We start from the raw sequence: 14386 nt of genomic DNA, 5'->3' as shown, positions 1-14386 counted from the left end.
AGTATCCACATCTTAGTCCTCTGATATGATCTTCTGTGTCAGCTGTGTGTGGTGGTGTTATGGCTGCATCACTGTGTGACACGGACACATCAGGGGGTGGAGGTGTAATGGATGCATTGCTGTGTGCCACTGACACACCAGGGGGCAGAGATGTGTGTGTTGAAGTTCCTGCAGCAGTCATCTGGGACAGGCTCTGTGGCATCAATGCCATGATGAGGCTCTGCAGGGCATGGAATATCCCAGCTACATCTCGCTGGTGTTCAGCTGTGGCAGCCATCCTTCCAGCCTGCATCCACTCCATGTTCTCCATTGTCCTCCGCAGCTATGCCAACTCCGTGCTATCATCTCTGGGGCCTGCCTCACTAGACAGTTCTTGTATATGAGTAATGGCTCCAGCGAGGTCAGCCAAGGATTGTTGACGACCATGCAATGGACTGTGGGTGTCCGTAATGGACTGTAAGTGGTCCCTGATGGGACTTAGACACCCACGTATGGCATCCAGTTTGGCTGCCATGATTTCGAACCCCAGACGCACATGTTCAGCCAGCTCCTTCTGGCAGTCTAACACATGGCGTTGGAACGCATGTGTTCTTCGGTGAGGTGGTGGGAGCCAGCGTGGTGGTGGGTGCTTCCTGCTGTGTGGTCTGTGCAGGGGGTGGGGTCACCTCGATGCAGCTGGTCTGCACTGCTCCTGGGGGTGGGGTGCAGAGGCTGTCCATGAGCCATTGGAGGGTGTCTGAGCAAATGTCCATGGTGTCCTCTTCATCATCACTGATGAGATGTCTGGTCTGCTCTGCAGGAGGTGTTGATTGTCCCTTTGCAATGTAAAGGGGAGATGCAGGTTAACAGTGTGTCCCATGTATGTTGACGCATTGTAGATGTTTACATACAAACTGCATGACAATGTACATTGTGACTGTTTTGGAAGAGATGGCTATTTGATGGGAGGCAGTGGACATTTGGACTACATGATGGATGTGAGGTTGTACTCGTACATTTTCATCTCACAGTGTCCTGCTATGCCAGATGTGATTGGCCAGTTTCTACGCACAAGCGGCACCAGTTGTGTCCTCTGTTCTGTAGTGAAAGTGTTGTACCTCGTACCATATTGTCGTCAATGTTGATGTGCTGTGATTGCTATGTGTGTGTGCTGCATTGTGGGAGAGTCGCCTCTGCAGCTCTAATTTAGCGGCCCCTTATCCCTTTGAGGAGGTGTGACTTTGACTTGTGTGCTTTTATGGTGCAGAGATGTTGGCGACTTGGGTCATTTTGTGCTCTTGGACGGTTTTTGTACTTGTGTGCATTGTTTGTCTGCAGTTTTGTTGTTGACGTTAGGGGTTGCATTTGCATGTGGATGTGTCAGAGTGTGACCTGCTCACTGGAGGATGTGATCCACACTGGGCCACCTCATTGTTGTGGCGTGCACCATGTCATGTATTTTGACTGCAGCCATGCTATTGGTCATGCAGTGTCACTTGCATTGTCAGTGTGGCTCACAAAGCCGCTGCTGGGCTGGATTCAGCACATGTGCATAGGTAGGTAGTGTGATTGGTGATATGGACGGGGGCCCCTTTGTGCACATAGTGGAGGGGGGCCTACTTGGTGTTTCTATGTGTGCTGCAGCATGCCAAGGGTATCAGGGACATGTTCCACACTCATTGTAGGTGTGCAGTGTGCTACACATGATCGTGCATGTGTGCCATTGTGCTCATCTCCCCCTGTCCTCCCAGTCCCTTGTCGTTACTCACCCTGTTGTTGTTGGGTCAGGTCATATCGAACTGTGTCCGGCCCCCCAACTCCTGCCACGGTCTCCACACTGATGACTGTGGCCACCATTTCCTCCAGATCATCCAGCTACTCCTGTGGCGCAGGACTACCACCTCCAGTCGCCGTTGCTGCCTTCCTGTTGGCAGCGGCTTTCTGCTTGGTTTGGTTTTTCACATCATGCCAGCACCTCTTGACCTCCTCCATTGACCTCCTCGACACTCCAACTGCATTCACGTTGTTCACGATGGTCTGCCATATTTCCGTTTGTTGCCAATGACGCGTTTGTGGTGCCGAACAGTTGTTGGTAGTGTCCTATCACCTCCGTAACGATGATCTTGTTTTCCTGTGGACTGACTCTTCCTCTTCTCATTGGCCTTCCCCGAGCCTGGGGTTCCTTGCTGGTCGTCTGTGGGGCTTGTGGTAGTTTGCGTTGTCCTCTGCACTCGGTCCGGGTGCATCCATGGTGCTACGCAGTTTATTTTCTTTGGCCTTTTTTTTGTTCTTCTTTTATAGTGCATTTTCCCGCATGACGCCTGGGAATTGCAGGCCTGTCTCTGGTTATCGCTGATTTTTGTAACGCGATTGGCCACATCGCGACTTTTTCCGCATTTGTGTTTTGCGTTTTTTAGGTGCCGCATTTGTTTTAACGCGGTCATTTGGCGCGTTGTCATGAGACTATCGCATGGTGCCGCCGGGTTGAGAATACAACGTTAACACAGCGTTATTTTCCCGCGATAGACTGCGATGTGCAAAGTTGCGTTAAGCAAATCTAGTGATAGTTATCACCCGTTCTTGAGAATATCCCCCATAGTGCGATCTACTTCTTTCCTCGAGATTGCTAGTCAATTTATCGTTTTAGTGCATCAAAATATGTGACTCAGAAATACACACACATGCAGTATTATCCATGTACCAATTTAAGTATTTGAATACTTCGCAGGTTGCTTTGGAGAACCATGATATTTTCAGAATTTGCTTAATTTGTATTTATTCACAATGGTCACTGGAGTACTGAACAGTTGAAATAGTTCAGTATTAGAATTTTGCGACAGATTTCGGTACAATTTCAAAAAGCAACATGTTTCAGAGAGGATTAACTATATTGGGATCTGCATAATGAATACATAAATAATCACTGATTTGGCAACTTAACACTTTTCATTCATGGTGTACCAATATTAGTAGGATTTTCAGGTTGGTGTTTAATAGCTGTCTATAAGGAAGTGTTTCAAATCTTTCTCGAAGATTGAAAAGAAATCCATTCAGTAAAACACAAAGGGAATGAGGTTTAGGTCATTAATGAAGAACTCAAGAAGGTGTTTTTTGTTTTTTTTACTCATTAAGTTGCTAAACTTTCCATAGTACAGCTTAGTCTGTCAGCTTATCGGAAGTGTTTCAAAAAACGCCTATTCTCTTGTTTGAGTGCCACGTAACGAACGTATACAGAACCTCTTTCATAGAGGACAGGCATTTCTTGAAATATTTCCAACAGCTGATGGATTCAGCTGACAGAAACACGAATTTACAAACGTAACGCTCATGGCGAGCCCATTTGTTTTACTCTCGTTTCTGGAATTTTCAAACAAGAGAATAGACGTTTTTTTTAAACACTTCCTATAAGCTGACAGACTAAGCTGCTAGAAACACAAACGCAAAGTTTGTGACGAGCGCAATTGTTTTTCTCTTGTTTTTGGAATTTGCAAGCAAGGCTTGCCTGTTGTCACAGCTCTTCATGGCCCCTGAAGAAGGGATTATGTCAATCCGAAATGCATTGGGCATGGCTGGGCAACCTTTGAGTATTTCAAATTGTTGAAAAGATATTTATGTTCATTATCAGGCATTAGAATTTGTGTTATTTACAAATGAAGCAATGACATATTTAGACAGTTGTTGTTTAGAACAATGTAAAAAATCCGATTCTTGATTAGTATATTACAGATAAAAATAATGTTTAAACACAATGAATAAATCGTAATCTTTTTATGTAGTTCAAAGTGTAACTTATATACAGTATTCTCAGCAGTGCATCCAGTATACTGGTGGTTTTCCACCAGAAGAATCATTCTAGTAATCAGGTTGGCTACTTTTTTCACTGGGTTGCACGCATTCTTGAGTGAAATTTATTATTTCGTGATTATTGTGTACAAAATTAAGGAGTGCGTAGACTTCCACATTTTGAATAACTCTATACTGGTGCTACTGCCTTCTCCGATATCTTTTATACAGCGGACCCCAAATGGCGACCATCCATCCATCCATTGAACACACGCTACAGATACGGCGGATTACGATCGGACTGAGATCCCTACCTATGTGGCTACCAAGGGAGTTCAAGACGCCACCAGCCTTCTCACCACCATATAAGGTAATGCCTTCCCTGCTACGGACTTTGTTACTGGTGCAGCACCGACGCAATAGAATTAGCCGAAGGCACTGCCTGACCCTAAGCAGGCGGCCTCATTATGGATCAGCGCGCTTCACCAGTTTCACCGGCGATCGTGCAATTGGGCTAATAATCACTAACAATCACCCGCTGTGTCTGGGTCTCCTGCAACCTATGCGGTTTTCAAAGTGAGTTCAAGGCGCCCACAGTCTCCTCACCTTCATCTAAGGCAACACCTTCGCTGCTACCACTACCAACTTCACCACCGAGTGCAGTGCGGATGCGACAGAATTAGCCCAAGACACTGACTGACCCTCGTTGTGGTTCAGCGCGCTTCACTGGCGATAGTGAAACTGAGCAAACAATCACCCTGCTGTATCTGCTGTGTCTTCCTCCCCTGCAACATTGCTTCAGCTTCCCATCTTCGGTGAATCAAGGCAACCTTAATTAGGTCTACAATTAAATATATCTGAATTGGTGCCAAAACAGTGGTCAGCTGCCAAAATAGTGCTCAGCTGCCTATATGAACTTAACCCTCTGGTCTTCAAGCGGTTTCGAGCTGCTCTGTTCCTAGTTGGCACCCATGCAGCATCCAAGCTGATCTCTAGCGCTACCTCCTGCAAGGACCCAAATCCAAGCCGGTCTCAAAGCTGTTCCAGGCTACTCTGCTCTTAGTTGATATCCATTATCTTAGTTGATATCTAAGCTGCTCCAAACCATCCTCTAGTGCCACTATCTACAAGGGCATTGTTATAACTTGTTATAGCTCATCAAACATATATACATAATAGCGCCCAGCAGTCCACTTGATCTGGTCACAAGTGCTATCTTGAACCCACTTGACCCTTAAGTGGATTTGAAGTTTTATTAGCTATAGGAGGCTTTGTTTTGGTTTATCAAACTTTCTAAACCCAGATCAGCACTTCATTCAAGTAGAGGTCACTTGGCAGCCTCCTAGCTGTTAAACTACTGCTCAATGCTTCTTAACGGTGCCTAACCCTCAAAAAGGCTCACAGAAAGCAGCCTTTAACAAATACCGGCAAAATACCTGCAGGATCCAGACAAGTGCACTGGTGCCCTCTTACCAACTCTACCTACCACTCTGCCGACTCTACATCCGTCAACCCTCATCTTAAGTCATCATCTTAAGTCATCTCAAACATCATGGCGGAAAAAGACCCCAAGACATACTACAAAAGCTCCAAAGGTAAACCAGCTTTATCTGACTCGCCCATCAAGGCCAAAGTTGATGTGAACAGCACAATGGAAATGATCCTTAAGAAACTTGCAGATGTCCACGATCTGGCGAAATCTACCAAACAGAACACGGACGCCATGCAGCTAGAACTAACAGCAATCCGTGCTGATATGAACACAATTAACTCTAACATTTCCATTGCCGAACAAAGAATAAGTGATGTACAAGATTCCTCAATTCGAACCAGCAAAGAGATAAAATCCCTTCTGGCCGGCACCAACAATTTGAAACGTCAAGCAGCAGAGCTTGAGGACAGAAATAGGAGGGGCAATATCAGAATTTTTGGCATTACCGAGGGATCATAAGACTCACAGAATCATGTATTGCCTTTCTGGAGAACTGGATCCCTCAAATTACGGGCATTAAGTTTGACAAATCTCTAGAACTGGACTGAGCACAGAGAATTCCGACCTACAATTGAACAACAAGGAAAATAACCCGCCCAATCATCTGCAAACCTTTGAGGCACCAACACACAGAAGCAATCCTCAGCTTTGCACGTAAAAATCACCAGATCACTTGGAATGGTCAAAAAATAACTTTCACACAAGATTACTCAAAACCTACTGTGGATACAAGAAAAGGTTTTCCGCTATTAAGAGACAGGCTATGAGACAAAAATATCCAATTCTCATATGCAGGTCCAGCTAAATTTAAAATCATAGAGAACGGCAGATTCCACTTCTTCACAGACCCGAAGGATCTCTCAAACTACTTAGACTGCCCTGCCACGCAAGCCATGGACCACTCGACCTCCCTCTACAATAAAAGGAAAACCTGATATCCTTTTTTTCAATATACCGATATGCTTTTATGCTTATACATAAAGTCTGATGTAGTCCAGAATACTCAAACACCATTGCCACCATAACCACACTATGTTTAAACTTTTGTACAGACAGGTATTATACATGTTTAGATTGAACAGCTGTTGCATCTGTACGATTACTATTAAGTGTATACTGAGTGGTGCTTCACTATAATTCACTATAATTGCACTGGTTTGCAATTCATTCAATCTGTTATAATCTGTTACAGGAGACCGTTACAACATGATTTAAAATTTGGTAATTCACTAGCAAAACCCTATGCATGTATACCACTGGGTTGTTACTGGTTTATTTATCATTACAGTCGGTGATACCTCCTGGTAAGCTTTCCGACCGCATATAGTGATGCTATCGTCCATTCAACATTGAAATGCTACTACAATACAGATATGCCCTACTATTTTTAGTTCCAGTTATAATCAATTCATAGTACATAGTTCATATAAGAAGGTTAGCTACTATATAGATACTATATCATGCATTCTCTCTCCAAGTTGTCAGTTTGATGCTCCTGCAGTCGCAACTCCATCTAACGGTGTTTTCAGGGTAAGGGAGGAGGGAGAGGGGAGGGTTCGGGGCTTTATGTTTTTTACATTTGGTATACCCAGTTGTTCTCTTGTTCCGATTTCGTCTATAATTTTCTTTACTGTTATTTATCTTGGCCTACTGTTCGTCGCACCCACTATTACATACTTTCCACACTCACCAAGAGTTTCTACTATCAGCTAATCGTATATATACTAGTAGTGCTACTATATTAGCAACAGTTAGTTTTACTTCCTCCCATACGCCTAGTCCTAGCATGGTGACAACCACCCTATCAAACACCATTCCCTACACAAAGCGGAGGTCAAACTACCATCACTTCCATATTCAATTACACCAAACAAGACATATAATATTGCAGATGACCTCAGCATCATCTTCTTAAATGTGAAGGGTCTTAACCACCCAATTAAACGCTGAAAAATCATTGACTACCTAGCAAAATCTAAAGGTGACATTATACTATTACAAGAAACTGAACTATCTAGGAAAGACACAACCTTTATTAAACACAACTGGATATCACATGTCTCTTGCTCACCAGCAGACCACAAAAAGAAAGGAGTAATCACCCTAATAGCGAAAAAAATCTTACATATCCCTTCGATCACACTCTCATGATGAAGAGAGCAGAGTATTGGTTACACACCTGAAAAAAGGTGAAGACTCCATCCATGTTGTAAACATATACGGCCCAAACACGGACAAGCCCAATTTCTGGGAAAATGTATTAAAAAAAATAGAAAACCTTCCACAGGATGATCTTATCATAGTTGGCGGTGATTTTAATCTCCCATTAGACCCAATAATTGATCGCCAATCCACCTGCAAATACCACAGCACAAGATCTCACAGCATAGTACAGAAAATATGTTCTAAGTTTAGCCTCAAGGATTTTTGGCGACTTCAACACCCAGACTCTACGGACTATACCTTCTATTCTGTCTCATATAACTCACACACTAGAATCGACTACATACTTATATCGGGAACTTTCACACAACTAATTGATAAGATAGATATTTCACCCAAGTTAGTGTCCAATCACTCATGTATCAGTACTAGGTTAGCTGGTAGCTACTCTAAACCTTCGCCCAAAAGATGAATTCTCCACTTTAACAGCTGGCTTTCTTAGTGCTGATACATGAAACACATGGACAAGGCTCTCTTGGACCTCTTACTCATATCCCCAACAAAAATTGTCCTGAATAATTGGAAGGACAGGCACAAGGCATCATTCAAATGTTGGATGAATTGGATTACGCACCTCTGGGCCGCAGACGACATTGCTCTCCAAATCTCTCCCTGGAAACAATCAACCAGACACATGTGGGATAGATTAGATGTATATTTCACCACACACAAACCACCATGATTACCCTATAGTTAATGTTCATAGTGTACTTCCCCTTCATACCCCCCCAGCCATAAACAGTAGTTAAGTATGTGTATAACTCATGAAAACAAAAATATAAACCTCGGCACTCTTATTCAGTCCTCTATTACTTCATAAAGTTATTCATAATGTTAGCTCCAAATATCAACACAACATGAGTATAATTCTTGCTGAATCCATTTAATATAGGTATATAACAAAATCTAAAGTCACAAAGTTAAAAAGCAATAGCAACATAGTCAGGATTAGACAGCTTGATGTGACAATCCATACGTTGAACTAGCAGCCGACACGTGTTTCGTTTCTTTAAACTTTTTCAAGGCGGCAAATAATATCATAATAGAGAGAATTTTCAAAATTCATATCTTTAAAATCTCTTAGAGGAAACAGGAAAGATACACTTTGATTTGTATATAAAACAGCAACATGGAGATCCAAAGAGCGACCGTGTTCATTTGGACACGTGAATTTATTTAGAAGCAAAAATTATATAGAAAGAAAAGAAAAGGTGCAGATAGACCCAAAAAGGGAACCAGTAGTGAGAATTGTATAAAACATGAGGTGCTCATTACCCATAATAGAGCTAAGCTATAAGGTCAAAAAGTTATTAGATAAAATGAGTCAAAGATTAAATGGGTCTTATCTCAGTAACTACCTTTAATCGGTATTCGTATGTGCAACCAAGTAACTTTGTATAGAAGTTGTCCCAGTCTTGTAGAAAGAGATCGTCTGTCCCTATTGGTTTTTATAAGGAAAGGGAGAAGACAAAGAGACTAATGTCGTTGTAATTAAAGAGACAAAGAAATACATTGTCCCATATATGAAAAATAAAAAAGGGAAATTACTTTATATGTTAAAATACCTCAGTATATTATAATACTAAGATGTATCACTCGACTGCGTCTCGTATTGTTCGTATCAGGACACTAGAAGTTTTCTCTGCCAAGTAAAAAAAAAAAACACACGAAAGGTCAAAATATGTTTCATGGTTGAATAACCTCATTTATTATTCTATACATATCCTAGTCCATGTAGGTATACTTATACCCTTGCAGTATTACATCTCACTCAATCGCTGTAAGTCAGTACTTCATGAAGAATCATATAGGACATAGGGAACCCCCCAGTGCTAGTTGTTTTCAAACGTTTAGTGTTTGTTTTGCTAAGTTATTTCCATTTAAAACATGATTCCTTCTAGAAGACTCTCTTCATGAAAGAGCCAGTGTTTCAGAAAGGAAATGTGTTGATATTTGGAGCTAACATTCTGAATAACTTTATTAATTAATAGAGGACTGAATAAGAGTGCCGAGGTTTATATTTTTGTTTTCACGTCTTCACTGGGTCCAATTGGGCTCCGGTGTTTTGGCACCTTAGGCAGTGGGGTGCAGTTATTCTAATCTCGAGGGGCACCTATACTTTTATGGCTTTATCTAATGCACAAAGAGAATAGATGTGCTACCAATTGAACCACCATTGCCATTTGCAAATATTGTTATGTGTATAACACACTTGGGAACTTCAGGCATACTCGACCCGAAAAATTCTACCTCCATAGGACTTCTCTCCAATACAAGAATATTGATACAACACTCAGCATAAGCATGGGAAGGCCAATATTTCAACTCTATCTCTACTCTCTTAATGTCTCTAAAACATTACTAGTCTTTTTTGTTCTACATTTTTTTCTTCCATTCTCTTATCCTCTTATTTATTTATTTATTTATTTGTTTATGTGCTTTCTCCTTATTTCGTGAACTATCCGATGATTACTCATTAGTGTACAGTACTTCCTGTTCATCATTCTGCTGAAGTTGTTACATTTCTACCCAACTGATGTATCACATTAACTTCATGCATCTGTACACCGCTTGCCGTTTCTTTGTGTTTTTCTAATGAAAATACCTAATTAAATTCCTTTGAATCAAAAATAAAAATAAATTTAAAATTTAAACTTCAAGAAGCCTTAAATTATTTGATATTAAAGACCTAAGTTGCTGATAAGGCTGAAGTATTTTACGTGGTTAAGGGGAACTTTAAAAGCTAAGGCTCTGAATACAAATGCAAGTGTCTTAAATTTATAAAGTTTGGCTACTGGTGACCAATGAAGGCGCTTCAAGTGAGGCATGATTGATTGGCAATGTGGAATTCTCAAAATCAATCTTGCTGCAGCATTCTGCATAGTCTGAAGCCTCTGAGTCAGAAAGGCAGGCTGGCCCAGATATAGATTATTAGCATAGTCCAGTCTGGACGTTAAAATCATGTGAACAATGGTTTTACGTGTGTTCTCCGGCACCAAGTGTAGCATTTTTTAAAGTGATTTAAGCTTCGTGAAACACACAGCAGAAACGTGTTGAATTTGAGTTTAAAAAGAGAGATTGGAATCAAATATTATTCCCAAATATTTGGCTGTGGGAGCAGGGCATGAAGGCGAATTAAGTTTATCTGGCCACCACTTATTTGGGTCAGGCAGTCCCTTTGCCCCAAAAAAGAGAATTTTGGTTTTAAGAAGAGTTCATTTTAAGAAAGTTGCATTCTTCCACACTGCTAATTACAGGCAGGCTTTGCTGAAAGGTTAAAAGGGTATCATTGTTATGTTCCTGAAAAGACAGGAGATGCTGGGTGTCACCTGCATCCAAAATTTCCTGAATGCCCCAAGATTCAATCAGCTTGGCCAGGGGTTCTAGATATCGATTAAGCAGGGTCGGGCTCAGAGCTGAGCCCTGCAGAACTCTGTACTCAAGTGGTTTTGGAGTAGATGTAAATGGGGGAAGGTACACCATCTGTAATCTGCCCATGAGAAAGCATTTAAGCCACGCAAACGCCTTGCCTTGTATACCACCCATTCTGACCCTATTCAAAAGGACTGAATGCAAAACTGTATCAAAGTCAGCTGATAGATCAAGAAGGACTACCATGGCAGATCAGCCCTGATCAAGGTTTTGTTTGCTGAATTTTGGAAATTTCCAACAAAGCGGATTCAGTACTGAACCGAGGCGGCAGCCAGATTGAGAATCATGCAGCACATTATTAGATTTAGATTCCCAAAAATGGGTTAACTGCAAGGTGAACAATTTCTCCAAAATGTGTGCAGCAGAAAGTAAAAGTGGTATTGGCTAAAAGTTATTTAATGCCGGATCGGACTTTGGCTTCTTTAATAGAGGATGCAGAAAAGCCTGTTTCCAATAGGAGGGAGAGAGAGCCAATTCTAGGGAATTATTCAAAATTTTGTTCAGCACATGATTAATAGTTGAAGAGGTCAGGTTTAAAATAAAAGCTGGACATGGATCGCCAGGGCCCCCATATTTGCATATATCAAGTTCCTTAGCAGAATCGTCTTCTGAGATAGGGTCAAATCTCAATAATTGAGAACCCGATATTAGTACTTGCTCAGAGCAAATGTTAGAAGGGGTCACTACTAGAAACTTCAAGTAAATGTTTTGAATTTTCTCTTGGAAAAATTGAGACACGTTATTACATATTTCTACTGAGGGAATGATTCTATCTTTTGTAGCTTCAGGGAATAAGAAAGAGTGAACAACTTTAAACAGCTCACAGGAACATTTAAAGGCTGTTGCAATTTGGAAGGAGAAATATTCTCTCTAGGATTTACGAATGGTTTGCTAAATTCTTTTAGCACAAGTTTGTATTTAGTTTTTGCCTCAGTACTGTAGGATTTTCTCCACTTCTTCTCCAGAATTTCACAGTGGCTCCTTTCCTTCTTTAAGGCAGCGGGCAGTCAGCTGAGATCTTCCGGTTACACAAATCTTTAACAGAGCAATTAGAACTAGGGCATCAGTAACTCGAAATTCAACACATAAATATCAAGAAAGCCTGTTAAGACGGAATAAAAGATTGCAATTTCTGAGATTTTATGCCAGGCTCCAGATAAGATTCATGATTTTTCTAAGTCCTTCTGCCTTAGCCTATGGTTAAAAGAGAAATGCACCAGGAAGAGGTCAGAGCAGGCAAGTATAACTGCAGGAGAAACTCGCAGATCAGGGAAATTATAGAAAATTCAATCAAGAATTTTCGCCGCCTTATGAGTTGGGGCCGTAACCAGCTGAGGAAGTTTAATGCCCGCTAAGCCAAGATTTAGCTGGAAGGCAGGGTGACAGTTGGGATCATCCATGTATAGACTAAAATTTCCTAAAACAGCAAAATTGCCATACTGAAGGGATATTTGAGCAATTATATCAAGGAGCTGAGGAAGATGATGAAGTCTGGAAGTCTATGTATCAATAACCCTGAAAAGGAAGATGAAGGAGGCAGCTTAATAGTAAATATTAGACTTCAATATTTCCCTCTTTCATCAATTTGGTGGAGAAAATATTGCCTGGTAGATTCTAGCAATATCACTGCCCGTTTTGCCTTTATGATTTACAAAATGGATCAGAAAGCTGGAAGGGTCAGAGAGTGCAATATCAAGTTTGGAAGTTTCCTTCAGCTATGTTTCATTAAGCAACATGAAGTCCTAGGTATCTTCTAAGAGTACATTATAGACGACTAAAGCATATTTAGAAAATGATCTACAATTAATAAGGCAGGTCTTAAACGAGGTCGGTTCTTGGGGTGGTCAGACATGAGGCAGGGGAAAAAGTTTCCGCAAACAGGAGGCAGTAGTTCGGCAGAGTCAGGACAGCTACTAGAAAGGCAGCAGCGTCTAGGAGGTCTTTGAGCAGGGGAGTTCTGATTTTTAGTGGCAGATTGGGATTATACGTGTACAGTGTGTACAAGGGATTAGAAGGTGGATGTAGTAAATGGACTTCAGTTCCTAAAATGAATTAGCAATATCAGTTGAAGACTGCTTCTAAATTTCATTATAGGCCATGGAATGAAACGGAAGAGTAGAGGCTTTGAAATACCACATGAAAATAGGTTTTCACAGAAAGACTAAAGAATTCAGACCAAACCAGGAAAAGTGTCAACTAGACTAATAAGTGTCTGCGTCAGAAACCGGAAACTGAGTAAATCAGGGTAAAGGGATAAGGAGCAAAAATATCACTCTAAGGAAATATTGCTGCAAAATAATTATTTTCGCAATATTATGAAAAAAGGTTTAATTTACTACTTAACACCACATCTATGTATCTTGGCAATATACACATTCTGTCAAGGTCTAGAAATGTGAATTTTAAAAAAGAAAATCCATATTTACCTATATATATTTACCTTCACAAGATTGTGGTAGTTGACGCTTTGGGAACAATAGTTTGGCAGGACGATCCTCCAAACTTAATATTCTGGTGAGAATACATAAAAGGGTTGCAAGGGGTTAGAAGTAATGGATACACACAATTCCTTGGATTGTGATCTATACAGCTTCATGAGGATACACTGACAGGAAGCATAGGACAATGCATATATCAGACCCTCAGGGCATGATGACATAGTAGCCTAGCACAGGTAAATCGAGGTGAAAAGGATCTGTAAGAAGCAGACCATCTGGAGAGAGGACCGCTCCTAGTGGACAAGTCTGCCCAGGAACAAGAAACAAATCCCAAAATTATTACAAGATACGAACTCTCCCCTTTGCTCCAGGACTGTAAGAAAGGAGAATGAGAGCACTGCTGCAAGGCAGAATCCAGAAATACAAAAGTAATGACTGACTTACAGAGCCTGCCTTGTGGAGAAGTTACTAAGTGGGTGAAGGGTTATTGGTGTAAATAAGTCATGCTAACAAATAAAGTGACCGGACACTCTACACCCAATATATTGAGAGCGGTCATTGTTCAACAAAAGGATGACACGTAGAATGTGACCGGGAGCGTCTTTATCCGCTTCCTGGTGGCACTTTAGATTAATCAAATGAAAGGAAAAAAGGTACATCGGGTCACCACATTGATAAATGTAAGTGAGGTAGTGGCACTTCAAAAGTGGGCGCTTGATGCACTGAAACCTTTCCGCCATATGCACTTCTGTAAGAATTTAGATTGCTGATCTCAACCATGGTAGGAAAGCAGCACCCCCTCGCCTGTTCACTGGCTGCACCACTAGCACCTACAACAGGGTACAGGGGACAAAGGGAAGTATACAGAGAGGCACACAGTATTCCTGTGTTGGGATTACATTGTCGTAAAATGATTATTTCAGACATATCTTCTATGAAATATCTTTAGGGACGACAGTCCGTAAGTCAAAACCAGTAGCGGCTCCTGGAGGGAGTGCTGCCGGGTGGTGATGCAGATCGGGGGAGGGTCAAGGTGGGG

General features: G+C 41.5%; 1 protein-coding gene across 2 annotated transcripts in view; it reads right to left on the bottom strand.

Moving 5' to 3' along the window:
• Nucleotides 1-14386, bottom strand: part of KCNMB4 (potassium calcium-activated channel subfamily M regulatory beta subunit 4) — a 272174-nt gene that overhangs the window by 105878 nt on the left and 151910 nt on the right. The window contains exon 3 of one of the 2 annotated variants that reach the window (XM_085650554.1): nt 8052-8089. The exons of the other annotated variant lie outside the window; for it this stretch is intronic. Coding sequence (XP_085506680.1) covers nt 8052-8089 — 38 coding nt within the window. The remainder of the gene's footprint in view (nt 1-8051; nt 8090-14386) is intronic. 2 annotated transcript variants of the gene reach the window in all.

Source organism: Triturus cristatus, chromosome 4_1 (genome assembly GCF_964204655.1).
Source record: "Triturus cristatus chromosome 4_1, aTriCri1.1, whole genome shotgun sequence".
NCBI classification, from domain to species: domain Eukaryota; kingdom Metazoa; phylum Chordata; class Amphibia; order Caudata; family Salamandridae; genus Triturus; species Triturus cristatus.
The sequence above is the reverse complement of the archived record's forward strand: the minus strand, read 5'-3'. Positions and strand labels throughout refer to the sequence as shown.